Source organism: Prenolepis imparis, unplaced genomic scaffold, assembly GCF_030444845.1.
Source record: "Prenolepis imparis isolate NDT839.2.m4 unplaced genomic scaffold, iyPreImpa1.0 SCAF_12, whole genome shotgun sequence".
Classification (NCBI taxonomy): Eukaryota; Metazoa; Arthropoda; class Insecta; order Hymenoptera; family Formicidae; genus Prenolepis; species Prenolepis imparis.
The window spans coordinates 8,755,779-8,770,917 of record NW_028141170.1 but is presented as its reverse complement, the minus strand read 5'-3'; the positions used below and the strand labels follow the sequence as shown (position 1 = coordinate 8,770,917).

The 15,139-nt window shown below is 30.3% G+C and overlaps 7 protein-coding genes across 13 annotated transcripts; 4 read left to right on the top strand and 3 right to left on the bottom strand.

Annotated features, from left to right (window-relative positions):
• The first annotated feature begins 63 nt into the window (after positions 1 to 63).
• On the top strand, positions 64 to 1,423 carry LOC145943584 (uncharacterized). Its single transcript, XM_083051194.1, has 3 exons — positions 64 to 197; positions 720 to 876; positions 1,169 to 1,423. Exons 1-3 carry the CDS (start codon positions 66 to 68, stop codon positions 1,321 to 1,323), a joined length of 444 nt encoding a protein of 147 aa, XP_082907320.1. The 5' UTR covers positions 64 to 65; the 3' UTR covers positions 1,324 to 1,423.
• Positions 88 to 7,830, bottom strand: Mrpl52 (mitochondrial ribosomal protein L52). 5 transcript variants are annotated; one of them, XM_083051199.1, is made up of 5 exons: positions 7,598 to 7,830; positions 7,319 to 7,388; positions 6,930 to 7,062; positions 6,690 to 6,855; positions 88 to 224 (listed from the first exon to the last, which is right to left on the bottom strand). In XM_083051199.1, exons 1-4 carry the CDS (start codon positions 7,650 to 7,652, stop codon positions 6,694 to 6,696), a joined length of 420 nt encoding a protein of 139 aa, XP_082907325.1. In that variant the 5' UTR covers positions 7,653 to 7,830; the 3' UTR covers positions 88 to 224; positions 6,690 to 6,693. The 5 variants fall into 5 exon arrangements, with proteins under 5 accessions (XP_082907325.1, XP_082907321.1, XP_082907323.1 ...); XM_083051195.1 differs by lacking the exon at positions 88 to 224 and adding an exon at positions 1,195 to 1,331; XM_083051197.1 differs by lacking the exon at positions 88 to 224 and adding an exon at positions 1,320 to 5,398.
• On the top strand, positions 3,215 to 6,648 carry LOC145943586 (odorant receptor Or2-like). Its single transcript, XM_083051201.1, has 7 exons — positions 3,215 to 3,333; positions 4,074 to 4,343; positions 4,612 to 5,080; positions 5,237 to 5,336; positions 5,529 to 5,648; positions 5,944 to 6,099; positions 6,348 to 6,648. The coding sequence occupies exons 1-7, from the start codon at positions 3,309 to 3,311 to the stop codon at positions 6,399 to 6,401; spliced, it is 1,194 nt and encodes a 397-aa protein (XP_082907327.1). The 5' UTR covers positions 3,215 to 3,308; the 3' UTR covers positions 6,402 to 6,648.
• A 505-nt stretch (positions 7,831 to 8,335) lies between the features above and the next one.
• LOC145943690 (notchless protein homolog 1-like) lies at positions 8,336 to 9,682 on the top strand. The gene is made up of 4 exons (XM_083051441.1): positions 8,336 to 8,504; positions 8,614 to 8,983; positions 9,065 to 9,304; positions 9,389 to 9,682. The coding sequence occupies exon 2, from the start codon at positions 8,638 to 8,640 to the stop codon at positions 8,926 to 8,928; it is 291 nt and encodes a 96-aa protein (XP_082907567.1). The 5' UTR covers positions 8,336 to 8,504; positions 8,614 to 8,637; the 3' UTR covers positions 8,929 to 8,983; positions 9,065 to 9,304; positions 9,389 to 9,682.
• A 39-nt stretch (positions 9,683 to 9,721) lies between these two features.
• Positions 9,722 to 11,533, bottom strand: LOC145943688 (uncharacterized). 2 transcript variants are annotated; one of them, XM_083051437.1, is made up of 3 exons: positions 11,484 to 11,512; positions 11,246 to 11,422; positions 9,722 to 10,964 (listed from the first exon to the last, which is right to left on the bottom strand). In XM_083051437.1, exons 1-3 carry the CDS (start codon positions 11,495 to 11,497, stop codon positions 9,824 to 9,826), a joined length of 1,332 nt encoding a protein of 443 aa, XP_082907563.1. In that variant the 5' UTR covers positions 11,498 to 11,512; the 3' UTR covers positions 9,722 to 9,823. The 2 variants fall into 2 exon arrangements, with proteins under 2 accessions (XP_082907563.1, XP_082907562.1); XM_083051436.1 differs by having other exon boundaries at positions 11,246 to 11,533.
• A 107-nt stretch (positions 11,534 to 11,640) lies between these two features.
• On the top strand, positions 11,641 to 12,781 carry LOC145943689 (uncharacterized). 2 transcript variants are annotated; one of them, XM_083051438.1, is made up of 4 exons: positions 11,641 to 11,743; positions 11,908 to 12,242; positions 12,322 to 12,429; positions 12,523 to 12,781. In XM_083051438.1, exons 1-4 carry the CDS (start codon positions 11,684 to 11,686, stop codon positions 12,734 to 12,736), a joined length of 717 nt encoding a protein of 238 aa, XP_082907564.1. In that variant the 5' UTR covers positions 11,641 to 11,683; the 3' UTR covers positions 12,737 to 12,781. The 2 variants fall into 2 exon arrangements, with proteins under 2 accessions (XP_082907564.1, XP_082907565.1); XM_083051439.1 differs by having other exon boundaries at positions 11,654 to 11,814; positions 12,523 to 12,780.
• A 175-nt stretch (positions 12,782 to 12,956) lies between these two features.
• Positions 12,957 to 15,124, bottom strand: Nle (notchless protein homolog 1). Its single transcript, XM_083051435.1, has 7 exons — positions 14,963 to 15,124; positions 14,479 to 14,853; positions 14,154 to 14,393; positions 13,820 to 14,073; positions 13,523 to 13,751; positions 13,229 to 13,450; positions 12,957 to 13,134 (listed from the first exon to the last, which is right to left on the bottom strand). The coding sequence occupies exons 2-7, from the start codon at positions 14,825 to 14,827 to the stop codon at positions 12,995 to 12,997; spliced, it is 1,434 nt and encodes a 477-aa protein (XP_082907561.1). The 5' UTR covers positions 14,828 to 14,853; positions 14,963 to 15,124; the 3' UTR covers positions 12,957 to 12,994.
• Positions 15,125 to 15,139: the final 15 nt, after the last annotated feature.

Here is a 15,139-nt window from a genome sequence, read left to right as displayed (position 1 = left end):
CACTTGAGAGAGCTGGTCTATAAAAGAGACGGACGCACCTCGCGACCCGATCAAACCGTATCGAAATGTCTCGCCCGATCGTCGTCGTCGTCGCGATCCTCGCGCTCCTGCAGGCGTCCTCCGCCATCGACCTGTCCCAGACCAAGAATGTCCAGATCCAGTTCGCCGACGAGGATATCGTACCGAAGACAGCATTGGTGAGTGGCGAGATGTCAAAAGTATATCTGAAAAATTTAATAGAGAAATCCGTGAATAATTATGTGAATATTCATTAAATGATTAAATTTAATCTTCTCTCTCTATCTTTTACAAAAGAGTATACAATATATAAATTATAAAACATACATAATGTGATGCGGATTCTTACTTCTCTAACTTTTTAAACTCTGATGAATTTAATGTCGAGGTCTGAAAGAGAAGTTTCTGACAGCTTATTGTTAGCTTTTTAATGTACAATATTGAATCAATTTTTTACAATTTTATAATTCTATTATATATATATATTTATTTATTTTTAAACTTGTCAATTATCATTTTTTAACAAGATCATCTGGGAAAGCATTTAAAAAATTAATTCATAAATCTTTTACTGCATATTATGCACATCTTATATAAGAAAGAAATTACTGTAAAATCTCGTAGAGGAGAAATATTATTGGAAAATTTTCTTGATATGTAATTATTGAAAAAAATATATGTCTTATGTCATATCTATACAGAAAAGTTTGATGCCCAATACATATGCCGCTGGATTCATTGGAAATCTCGAGATTGGAAGACGATATTCCGATGAAACGATTTTCCGTCGAGTGATCGAGTTTAACAATCCAACAAACACCGTTCAGTCAAGTACTTTAACACTGACTGTTAATAATGGTAAGAAAATATTGAAAAAAATAAGTATATAACTTAATTTTGCTTAATATGAGAACATTAAGCACACGTGTGCTTAATAATAAATAATAATATAAATAATAAATAATAAATATTAATTTAAATAATAATTTTTGCATGTTCCCAAAAATTAAAGAGACAGATACTGCTAATGAGATAAACTATTTATTAAAGGATATTATATATAAGCACGTATAGCTGAAACTTTAATTTATCATTTCTTGACAAACAACTGTCGAAATAGCTGTTAATTTTGACTATTTTTTATGCACAGGAATCCTTCATTACATTAATGTAGTGAATGACAGCGGCAGCTATGCGGTTGTGTGCGATGAACCAAATACTCTGGGATCATCCAAGAGCAACATCAACATTCGTGCCTCTGCCAATACGAAATCCTATCTCACGATAGTCGCAGCAGTGCATTAAGTAAGCATCTGCAAAAAAAAGTACAATAGACACTTATTATTATAATTCGCACACATTAATAACGGAAAAATAAAAAAAATATATTTGTTTCTCGCAAAAAGATTTATCTTTCAACTGTAATAAGAAAATTTTTGTATTCCCACTGTATCCTGTACCTTGTTCTACACAAAAATTAAGTCCCGATAAGACAACACTAATTGTCATTATCAGTTACTTTATAATTACATCTACTCTATTTATTCTTACATCGAAAAGATCATTCTTTTTTATCTCTTATCAATAGTTTTATTGATAAATTTATAATTGGCTTATAATTAATTCATTGATTCTTCCAATTCTCGCGTAAAAGGCAGATAAAAAAAGATGTAGGTAACAAAAGCACGAGGTATAATTAATATTACATAACGAGTATTCGGATTAATTCTTCATGTAGCTCACGTATCCGCACGTGAGCATCGTTATACGTGACGAATGCAAATTTGTCACTATTTTCGTGACATTGTGTGACATAAACATACATTTTATAAAACATTTATCCGCGTGTAAACATTTTTCCACGAATAAACACGATTCGCACAAAGCAATTTTTATTCTAAAAATTAATAATTAATAATAGAATCTATTTGAAATAGATTTGTGTATAGTAATAGGTATGCACGGAAACAAATATTCAATTTCAAAGATGTACATTTTATAGAATTGATTTTTCTCGGAATATAAATATTTCTCTCTCTGTGATATATTTTTATTTCTTTCCCTTTAAAGAGATATCTGCAGCCTCTCTCTTTCAAAACTTAAGATGCATCTTACACGAACATATTACGTAGAAATTCTTGTCCGAAACGAAGGGTGTCGTAAAGTTTATTTGCATCTCTCGTTTTATCGTTTTACCGAGTTCGCAAGCAAGCAAATTAAGGACTATAGAACTAAAAGGTCCGACATCCCGCCGAACCACCTCATTAATGCGTCATCCAAGATTTTCCTTTGAGTCGTTTTCTTATTTGCCCCGCTAAATATGCAAAACAGACACATCTCGTCGTGGGACGAATTCTTATTCCTCTCTTTACGACTGACAATGAGCGTAATTTAAGAATCATCGGCGCATTCGATGATATCTTGGAATATCCCCTTTCAATTGGACGAATAGAAAAAATAACTATTTTTCTCACGATACCATTATCTAATTAATCGCGTTCATGCCTTGTAATCATGATTTTTCTTATCGATTATTATTTCGCAACACTTTAAAAATCTTATATTTATAATTTTAGATATACTTTATATATATACTTTATTTATTGTAAATGTATCCGCACAGTTTACATTCACTATATAAATTATACAAATTACATTACTGACAAATTGTCACTATCACTCTTTCCTATCCGTTCTGCTGTACGTCTGTATTTCGACTGTCTGATGAAAATGACCCTACATCTATACAGACTCGTTAATAATGCACTGTGACTCAACAGTGTCGGACAAGTGATAATTTTCTCTTTAGCAAGGCAAAACTTTTTTTTAGCAACGCAAAAAAACGTCGACAAGCTGCAGACGTTCCCACGCGTCTTCTGAAATTTTCAACCTGGCTCGTTTCGTGCCATCACGATTTCGTGGGCGTAAGAAATTTTTTTCCTACATGCATGCGATTACAAGTCTTCATTTAAGAAGTATCCGTAACAAAAGGGGGAAAAAAAGAAACGATAATACGAGTCGATGAACTTCGAACGGTCTCGTTTTACGTGCACTCGCCATTTTATAATTTATTCATCGCGAACCCTTTTGTCAGATGAACACGTTCGCGCACGAGACGATAATAATAAGTGCATATGTTCTTTCTCCGGTTGTGCTGCAATATTTATGAAGGTACCATGTACCTTTCGTGTTTCTCTCGAGAATTTCGTCGGACATGCGTGATAATGGTATTTCGAAAGTGGGGATGATATCGCATCGAGGGCCATAGAAAGATCAGTGTCCCTTCGGTCATGGATCGTCCAAACGAATATAACGGTGTTCTTTCTTTTATATTATCAATTAATAGTTTTCAATATATAATAGTCTTTTTCTGTATCGTAACAATTCGCGGATTAATCTAAATTCTATTTAATTTTACTTAATTTCTATTTAAACATTTATATACTTTCGATTGTCAAAAGATTCTTTCATATATAAAATTAAACTGGAAAAATGCTATGCGCGCGCCATTCTTCAGCATTGTGTTAAAAAGAATAATAATTAAAAAAATATATAAAACTTATAATATAAAGTTTGATTAAATTCGATTAATATTTTTTGATCGAGAAATCAGCTGAATAAAGCTATAATTTACTAATTAAGAATCACATTTAGTTATTACTAATTAAAGTTTAAAATAATAATATATTATAAAAATTCAAATAATAATATGTTGCAAATAATATATTCTTATTTTAAAATTTAATTGGCATATTAACGCTTTAATCAGCTGATTTCTGTCAAAAAATATTAATCGAGTTTAATGTTTAATTATTAAAATAATCCGCATGTACAAAAACATTAAAACGAATTAATATTAAAGTATTGAGATAATTAATAGCCTTTGTCCAATTCAAATTCTCTGTTTCTTTCGCGAAATATACTTTGTTGATCTTGTATATGATTAACAATTAACTTTAAAAATTAAAATGTATATCGAGAAACGTGTTGATACGTTGGGTAAAAGATTTTATCACATCGAGATCTTATTAATCGATCACAATTAATTAAAATAGATATGCAATGGGCAATCGGTCTAAATCGCAGCATGTTGACAATTGTCGGTCTGTGGCCGCAGGAGAGCAAGAACTCACGTGAAGCGTTATTGTCAAAATTTCGATTTCTATTCAACGTCATCACGTTGGTTTTCGTACTGACAATACCGGCTTTAGTGTCACTGATAAGGGTATGGGGTGACATGATGCTAGTGATAGATAATTTGCAATACACTCTACCTTTGTTGATTACGGTATTGAAAGTTTCCATCATGTGGTGTAAGAAAAAAGGTATATTATTCGATAAATTATATTTATCCGAATTTCTAATTTCTATTATTTTTTTCTTTGCACTATTTCATTCAACTCGTATGCAAATGAGAGAATTCGCTAATTTCCGAAACTCTTTAAAGCAAATCTTAACAAAAATCAGGACAGCTATACATTACTAAAGTCAACTATTACATTCGAATGTTAAAAATGCAATTATAAAATAAAATGACAAGAGAGAATAATTTCATGAATCATCACATATTAATATATCTCTTTTCCTTTGTAGCTCTATCGTCGCTAATCGACATGATCGTGAGAGACTGGATGAGAGTGAAGGTAAAAGAGGAACGAAGAACTATGTTAAAACGAGCCAAAAACACTCGCGTGCTCGCTTTATGCGGAGGAACGATGATACTCTTCACGTTGCTGATCACGATCCCAACTCTATTGTTCGGATTTACGCTCAGGCATGTGACAAATCTCACCGATCCTGACAAACCCTTGCTAATCCAAGCGTACTACTTGCACGACGTATCCAAGAGTCCGCAATTCGAGCTGACGTTTCTGTTACAAGCGATCTCGCTGACTTTATCTGGTCTCTCTTACACCGGAATCGACAATTTTCTCGGACTACTGATCTTACACATATGTGGCCAGATGGAGAATCTGCATCTGCGACTATTGAATCTGGGAAATAATCCGAATTTCAAAGCAGCTTTAAAGTTCAACGTCAAAGATCACGTTCGCTTGATCAGGTTCTTATAACAATTATAGATTAGTATTATTGATAAATCAATAGTTCTGTGAACTCTGATTATACGCTAATTATTATACAAGGATACATGATGTTTAAGCAAATATACATTTTACGAACAATATTATTTATGAAATTTTATTACTTTCTATTATAGATTTATCCAAGTCGTCGATAACACGTTCGATTTAATGCTGCTTGGCCTGTTATTCCTCTTTGGAATATTATTCTGCCTTTACGGATTTTTAATCATTAACGTAAGTAAATATAATCGAACAGTATGATTTTATTATGCAAATATCGATAATGTGCAATATTTCTGCAAAGATATACATTGCAAAATGTATTTATCAAATCAACATCATTTCATAACAGCATTTCGCTATTTACCAGTATTTTTCATACAATGATTTCCGAGTGTAACACAAATTCAATTTATAATAATTTAGGTTGTTAATCAAGGAGGTCACTTGACATTTATGCAATTGACTTCATATATCTTAGCGAGTGTATGTGTTTTAATGCATATGTGTCTTTACTGTGCGGTTGGTGAATTTCTCGTGACTCAAGTAAGTAAAATAATAATGATTTTAATGATAATATATAGATGATTCATTTGTAATAGACACGATAAAAATTATAATTTATAACTATTCAATGAATAAAATATATATAAAATATATGTAAAATATATATATATATATATATAAAATTCCAATTATATATATTATATATATAAAAATTATATATAAAACATATATAAAATTTCAATAACTGATCTGACTAAAGAATTGATTTTATTCTTTTTGTTTTGCTGAATTAATTTCAAGAATCAATTAGTATATATAAATAATATTTTCTTAGTCTGAAAAGATACATCGCGTCACGTATGAATATGTGTGGTATAATTTGGAGCCAAAAACAGCGAGAAATTTAATATTAATCATGCTCCGTGCGAAAAAACCGCTCCACATTACAGCGGGAAAAACTTTTCCAATGACAATGGCAACATTTTGCAACGTGAGTTATTTATAATAGAAAATATATTGTATATAATATATATTCTCTTTTTTATTTTAAATTACATCTTGGAATAATGGCTTTATCAATATCATTGAACATATATATTATATAATTTTTAATACATATACATACATACATGACACATATTTATTCCAAAATATTAGAATAAGTTCATCGTAAAATTAGGGAATTAAAATTTTTCTTGTTCTTAATTCTCTTTACCATTAAAAAATGAAATATTTTAGTTACTTAAAACATCAGCAGGCTATGTATCGGTGTTACTTGCCAATCGAGAGTGACAATAAAATTAGAGCTCAAGAGTTAATACATAATTGATAGTTTAGTATGTATATGTTATTATAATGTAAAATTAAAAACTAAATTATTTGTATAAATATATACTACAGTATATATAAATAGAGAAATATATGTAAAATATTAGAATACAATATATTTTCTACATATATCATTGATCATATTTATTGATCGATTGCATCGATTATCGATCGTACGAATAGAAATATAGAAGGTAAGCACAATCATATAAAATAACATTTATGTAAGTATATTATTTTTTTTATACATACTCAGTTATTTTTTTATTTCATCCGTCTGTTTCCGAAGCAATAAATCTCCTTTGGGTTTCAATTTACTATCAAGGATTTGTTGTCTTCTTTGTCCTTTTTCTTCCTGCATTTTGGCGTGTCTCTCAACAGCATAATCTACCTCTCCTACCAATTTGACAATTTTTGCCTGGAAACAATAAAAATATACAAAAATTAATAAAAATAAAAAATTAATAAAAAATCTTAATTTGTTTCACATACCGCATAATCACGTTGTTTATTTAAGCGTGATTTCTGTCTTATCCCAAGAGGGGTAGGTCTTCCATCTTTAAATGTGTAATCTGGTAAATTAGTCAATGGGCCAAACTTATTTGGATTGTTTGTTAATCCATGTCTAACAGATAAACAAATATAAATTAATATTAATGTAATAAAAATAACACTGAATTAGTAGACTAATTAATAAATTTGAAATACTATATATAAATTAATTTTTAAAAATTATTTTATTTATTGAGACTTTTTAAGATACTAGATACTTTATGTAAGTATAAATTTAGGAATAATTATTTAAAATATTGGATATTACACAGAACAATACATATTATATAACGTTCGATGTGTTTAAGCAAGTATAAGTAAATTCATACTTTTCTCTCCATCTCTGGTTCAAACATCGCGTGCAAGACTGATGAAAACCATTAACCACAATATTATAATCTGCAATAAAAAATAATATTAAATATATTAACAATAAGAGATATGCTCGTTAATAAATAATAAAATTATAAAAAATTTAATCATGATTAATGATTATTCTAAAATTAATGACGAATAAGTGCAACAAGAATAGTCGAACAAACGAACGAAATAATTTAAACAGTATGATTGAATGATTAATTTTTTTCTTTTGTATATATAATACTAACTTAAATGCCGTTCAACGTAAAGTATGGCTCCAACAGTCGACCTTATGTTCAACATTATATCAATTTGATAATAAACAATTTAACAATTTCTATTTTTTATTTAAGTTATCTTGAATTGTTTGCGATCTAATGTGCAAATTAGCACAATAAATGTCACTGTTGCATTCAATGATACCTAACCATCTTTCCAACACATTCTCTATTTTCTTCTACATGGACGTAGGAAATATTTCCTACGTCCATGAAACGAATAGACCTTATATAGATTAAATTAGAGCACGAAAATTTTGGAAAGCGCCGAAAGCGCCATCTCTAATCTTTTTTTCTAACTATAAAATCGAGAAAAAGATGACAACATCAAACAACAATTTTAAAAATTCCCTAGAGAGTCTTCGTCTAACTTCGAGTTGCGCTACTGTATATACTGTATATACTATGCCATAAGATCAAGAAAAAGATGACAACCTAATCGGGATTTTAAAAATTCCCTAGAGAGTCTTCGTCTAGCTTCGAGTTGCGCTACTGTATATACTGTATATACTGTGCCATAAGATCGAGAAAAAGATGACAACATAATCGCAACTTTCAAAATTCCCTAGAGAGTGTTCGTCTAGCTTCGAGTTGCGCTACTATATATACTGTATATACTGTGCCATAAGATCGAGAAAAAGATGACAACATAATCGCGATTTTAAAAATTCCCTAGAGAGTCTTCGTCTAGCTCTTTTTCCCATCGACATAAAGTTGACAGCTGTAAAATGGAAAAAACACGTGCTTTTAGCATAAGTTTATATATTAAATAAATTTATATATTTTAAAAAGAGAATATATATATATAAAAGAATTATATATATAAAATAAATTTATAAAATAAAATAAGAAAACAATTCTTGTTACAAGCACGAACGTGAGTTTCATATAATCCAGTTTTATTTTCGAAACAATAGATAAAGCATTTTGTGTGATTAAATATGAATACATGTAACCTTTATGTATCTAATAATTAATAATTTCAGTGTCTTTACATAGATTTTGTCAAGATGACTAAAAGGAAGCTTAACGAGAACAAGACTAGTTCAGAGGATGCTGAAGTCAAGATAGTTGCTTCTCGTTTTAAATCAGACACTGGCAAAGTTCTACCTGGTGGTCTGATAGAGTTGCCAGTCAATGTTACTGTAAATAAATTACAAGATATTTGCAATGCGCTGCTGCAGCAAGAGGAATCTTTGCCTTTGGCCTTTTATGTGAATAATGTAGAGGTCACAGATACATTGGAGAAATTTCTAGGCGAAGACTTTAACATTAGTGAAGATGTGGAAATTGTGTATTAACCACAAGCAGTATTCAAAGTCAGAGCTGTCACGAGATGTACCGGGTCTTTAGAAAGTTGTTAATAATAATTTTACATAGCTATATTGGTATATTTAAAAATGTGACAAAATATTTTATAAACTTTTTTCATTGTAGAAGACACAAAGAAGCCGTTATATTTGTTGCATTTTCACCGGATGGCAAGCATTTAGTCAGTGGTTCTGATGATACAACAGAGATTCTGGGATATTCACACACAAACACCTTACTATACTTGTGAAGGACATAACATTTGGGTCTTGTATATTTCCTGGTCACCCTGTGGTTCTAAACTTGCTTCTGAATGAAAAAATGGATCAATTTATTTATGGGATCCTCACACTGGCAAACAAATGGGTAAACATAAATTATATTTAATTGGTCAAACTTTTAATGTTTCTTAGAGAAAAAAATTTATTTTTTTTTATATATATCATACAGGAAAAGCTATGATTTGAAACAAGATGTGGGTGACATCCTTATGCTGGGAGCCCTATCATAAGAATCCAGAATGCCTATATTTAGCTAGTGCATCCAAGGATGGCGACATACGAATTTGGGACACAAAGAGGGCACAAACTTGTCGAGTTTGTCTAGTCATACAAAACGTTTATGTCTTTTTATAATATTAGGAGAAAATATATCTATACAAAATATAAATAAAATTAAATTAATGAAATATAAATAAATTATAAAAAGTATAAAATAAATAAATAAAAAAAACATGCAAAAAAGAGTAACTATATATTTATGTATGATACAACATAAATCCTATTTAATAAATTGACATTAGAAAAGTCTCCTTTTATTAAATATCTAGCACATTATATTTACAATATGGATTAACTATATACATTAATAAATCTATTGTAACAATTAGGTTTGTATACCTGGAACCCGATACAAAAATTCGCCATCGGAGTCATAATAACAATCGTTGATTCGATAAGTCATGTCTGGTTTGTAGAGATGCTTCGTGATCTTTATTGGCTTAGCATAGTCGCATTCTGTATCTCTCTTTTTATTCCATATTTTGATACTTGTACCTACCAAGTTCTCATCTACCTCAGCAATATTAAAATGTTTATCTTCCTTTTTAGAAACTTTAGAAAGGCTTTCGTTAGATTTTTGTACAATTTCTGTATTCTTTTCCATGCTAATTATTGCATTATCGGATGCAGCTTGCGTCTCCTGACTAGCATCCATCTGTTTCCTGTATAGATTTAATAGTGTAACACCTTCTTCTGGAGATTCCTTTTGTATATCTTCTAGCTTCACTTTTACAAATTCATTGAATGTAAATAACTTCTGGCTTTGCTTTTTCTTATCAAATGACAATATATCATGTTTCTCTGAATCTGTATGCGAGTTTAATGCAAGAGACTGTCTCTTATTTAACGTGAGTTCCTCTGAATTTTTAACAGCAACAGAATTATATATATTCTTGTCATTCTTGTTATCTGTGATCAATAAATTCTGATTTTTATTAGAATGAGCAAATGTGTCTTCCACTTTGTGTGAATTATCCTCTTGTGATAATAATTTTTTATCATCTTGTTTTTCATCTAGATAAGACTGTATAATATTAGAAAACAATTGACTCTTTGGTTTTTTAAATTTTGGCTCAGGTGGAACAAATTGTTTTGCTAATGATTCTCTGTCCGTCAAAATAATCTTCCTGTTCTTAAATTTCATCAGGTGTTCATTGAGTCTCGGGCTTACCGGAAGTTTTCCAGCACGAAATTTCTTCCAATTTTCCACTACCATATTATCATACTTCATAACTCTCTCCACTGATTTTGGCGACCAATTAGCAGATAAAATCTTTTGTACTGACTCTGGTAAAACAGGGAAACTCTCACTAAGCCTCTCTACTGTCCATTCATCAGGATTGGATTCATGTAATTTACGAATCAGTTCCCTCTCCGCAAATGTAAGAAAACGTTGTTCTTGTTCTTTAAAATACTTCTGACTGACAATCTGTTGTTTAAGACGTTCTTTGTTTCTTTGTACTTCCCTAAGGAAAAACATATATATCTTGTAATAAATTTGATAAAATGTATCCTCTCTATCACACATATATATATATATATATATAACAAATAATTCTTATACTTAATATGTAGAAAATCATATTGAATTAACATTGAATAATTAATTTTTTAAGCAAATTTCAAATAGAAATTCAAGTAAGCAAGTCAAATTTAAATATAAATGCAAATATATACATTATATTCTATCTAAAAAATATATCGAGTGAATGTATAAAATTCTTTTTTACAAATATAATGTGTATACCTTTCGTGCATTTTGTGGCTTTCGCCAACATTCATGAAATCCGCCTCGAATTCACTTAAATCTTCACTGTCAAAATGTTCAATATCAAAGTTTTCAATATCCTGTTCATCCTGTTTCATTATTTTTATTTTCGTACGAACCCCAGCGAGTGGTTCGGGATATTTCTTGCTAAACATTCTATGCAATATAATTGTTATTACTTTATGTTTATTCATCGTGAAATTTGATAGATTCTCACGTGCTTTTCTGCATCAAAATTCCATCAGCTGTAACCATAGACTTTATACATTACGCTAGATCGCTAACAACGATATTAAAAGTGACGCAAGGGTAGCCAACTGTGTGTGATAAAACGAAAAAAAAATCTATAATATACGTAAAGTGAACTAGATTTTCTTTCGCTTTATAACATATTATAACCTACAACTTTTCTATCACATGTTGTTGGTTGTTACTCGATATTGCCGAGTGTTGTTTTTAATTAAAGAGGAAAAAGAGGTGTTGTAATTTTTTTTATAATTTTTATAAAATAATTAATTGTGAACGCAACCTTTTTTCAAATTACATACGTATGTTATGCATTCATATTTGTTTTCTTTCAGTTTTGTAATTTTTAAATATAAGTAAAAAATCTTAATTATATAAGAAACAATAATTTTTAGATTATGCAGTTATCTCAATTGAAGAAACGAAGAGAACGAACGTTGAGTGTGACTCTTCCCCATGTAATTAAGGATAAAAAAGATGTTGAATGTTTATTCACGGGTACTTTTTATGTAAAATTACCACGACAGTCCAGTAGATCATGTCGTGTTGTGTTCTCAAGTGTGGAGGAGAAAATAACGAATTATAATCTTGCAAAGGACAAAACAGTCAATGGCAAGCGAATCTTTCTCAACCTGTTACGGGCTGTTGTACTTAAAGAAAAAATCAAGAAGGTTAAAAGGAAGAAAGTTGTTATGCCTGAAATCAAATCAGATATTAAAGTGACACAAACGTAAGAACGTTTTATTATTTCCACTTAAATCATAATTTATTAGGTGGCATTATTTATATTTTGTTATATGCATATACAGGATATTCGTCTCAAATATAGCAAATGGTATAAAATCGCATGAAGTGAGAGGTGCCCTTCCTGGATGTATCCATGTTACTTTATTAAAATCTTATAATAAAGACTTTAAGTATGTATATATAATTTATTTAAATTTCTAATACTATTAATATATGTTAGAGAATTTTGCCTTATATAACAATTTATGTATTTGTGTTTATAGGAGTGCAATAGCTAAAATGGAAAGTATTCAAATAGCAGCAGAATACTTGAAGAATAAAAATAAGTGGCCTGTTTTGAAAGGACATAAAATGTGCTTGAAATCAGACACAAGAACAAAGCATAAGAGAAAAATTTCTACTAGTAAAAATTTAAAAATTTATAGTGAAAACACAATAGAGAAACAGGAATTTGATACAAAAGCTCAGACTGTATAGCTAATAACAATGTAAAAACAACAATTAAAAACATATCATTAAAATACCTAATTTTTTTATTTTATAATTTAAGCTTTCTTTCAAAATTATATTGCAAGAAAAATACTTTTTTTTTCTTAATTATATCAATATTAATCTAATTTTTATGCTTAAACAGTATTCTCAATTGATATAAAATAATATTTCATTATTTGGGGAATAAATTAAAAGTACATGAATGTTATAAATTTTTTATAAATTAGTTTAATTCATGTTAATTTAATTTTGCCACAATCGCAACACTTTGTCTTTTCCACCTGAAGCGACTCGTAGACCGTCTGGTGACCAATCGACAGCATAAATCTCATCCGCATGACCAGGTAAATCTTGGCTTAACTTTTTAGTTTTCATGCTCCAAACTGTAAAAAAAAGGATGTAATATAGAATATTATTTCCAATTATGCTTCAATTGTTAAATGTTTTTCTATGCCTGATACTATTTGATATATTTACCCTTCAAAGTTGAATCCGCACTGCCGCTAACCAGCAGACGAGAATCGGCGCTCCACGCCACTGAATAAACCGCCTGAACGTGACCTCTTAACGAGGCGATATATGTCCCGGTATTAGATTCCCACAATTTGATAGACTTGTCGAAGGACGCAGATGCAATTATACGACCATTTGGCGCAAATTTAACATCGTTGATAAGTTGCTGGTGACCCGTCATCCTTGCTGAAAGAAAAATATTTCAGCGATACTTTCTTCCACAATATTGATTTAATTATATTTTGAGATACAACGTACCAATAGGTTTCTTCTCTTTCTCTGGCTTCCACAAGAACAATGTGAAATCGTCAGATCCAGACACAAGTTTCTCTTCACCTACTGATTCATATTGATTTTTTGCATATTCCAATGGATTGTTTGCAATTGATCCCAATTGCATAGGACCAGTCCTAAGCACATAATCAACATTCAAAGCTAAAGTGTTCACCCAATGAGCATGGCCTTCCAAAGTTCTACATAATATACCCTGGAATTAATTTAACATTTTCTAAATAAAGTTATATATTAGCTAATTTCTATTACTGAGATACATACATCCTGTGCTCTCCACACTTTGATAGTTCTATCTTGAGAGGCGGAATAAATTAGACCACTACCACCCCATTTGACGCAAGTCACACTTTTTGTATGACCAGACAAAACACGACAAGTTTGTGCCCTCTTTGTGTCCCAAATTCGTATGTCGCCATCCTTGGATGCACTAGCTAAATATAGGCATTCTGGATTCTTATGATAGGGCTCCCAGCATAAGGATGTCACCCACATCTTGTGTCCTATCATAGCTTTTCCTGTATAAATAAAAAAAAAAAAATTTTTTTTTTCTCTAAGAGATGAAAAGTTTGACCAATTAAATATAATTTATGTTTACCCATTTGTTTGCCAGTGTGAGGATCCCATAAATAAATTGATCCATTTTTGCATGCAGAAGCAAGTTTAGAACCACAGGGCGACCAAGAAATACACAAGACCCAATGTTTATGTCCCTCACAAGTATAGTGAGGTGTTTGTGTGTGAATATCCCAGAATCTTACTGTTGTATCACCAGAACCACTGGATAAATGCTTGCCATCCGGTGAAAAAGCAACAGATATAACAGCTTCTTTGTGTCCTAATGAAAAGTTTATAAAATATTTTGTCATATTTTTAAATATACCAATAATTAAATATAGCTATGTAAAATTATTATTAACAACCTTCTAAAGACCCGGTACATCTCGTGACAGCTCTGACTTTGAATACCGCTTGTGGTTGATACACAATTTCTACAACATCTTCACTAATGTTAAAGTCTTCGCCTAGAAATTTCTCCAATGTATCTGTGACCTCTACATTATTCACATAAAAGGCCAGAGGCAAAGATTCCTCTTGCTGCAGCAGCGCATTGCAAATATCTTGTAATTTATTTACAGTAACGTTGACTGGCAACTCTATCAGACCACCAGGTAGAACTTCGCCAGTGTCTGATTTAAAACGAGAAGCAACTATCTTAATTTCAGCATCCTCTAAAGTAGTCTCGTTCTCGTCAAGCTTCCTTTTAGTCATCTTGACAAAATCAATGTAAAAAGACACTGAAATTATTAATTATTAGATACATAAAGGTTACATGTATTCATATTTAATCACACAAAATGCTTTATCTATTATTTCGAAAATGAAACTGGATTATATGAAACTCACGTTCGTGCTTGTAACAAGAATTGTTTTCTTATTTTATTTTATAAATTTATTTTATATATATAATTCTTTTTTATATATATATATATTCTCTTTTTAAAATATATAAATTTATTTAATATATAAACTTATGCTAAAAGCACGTGTTTTTTCCATTTTACAGCTGTCAACTTTATGTCG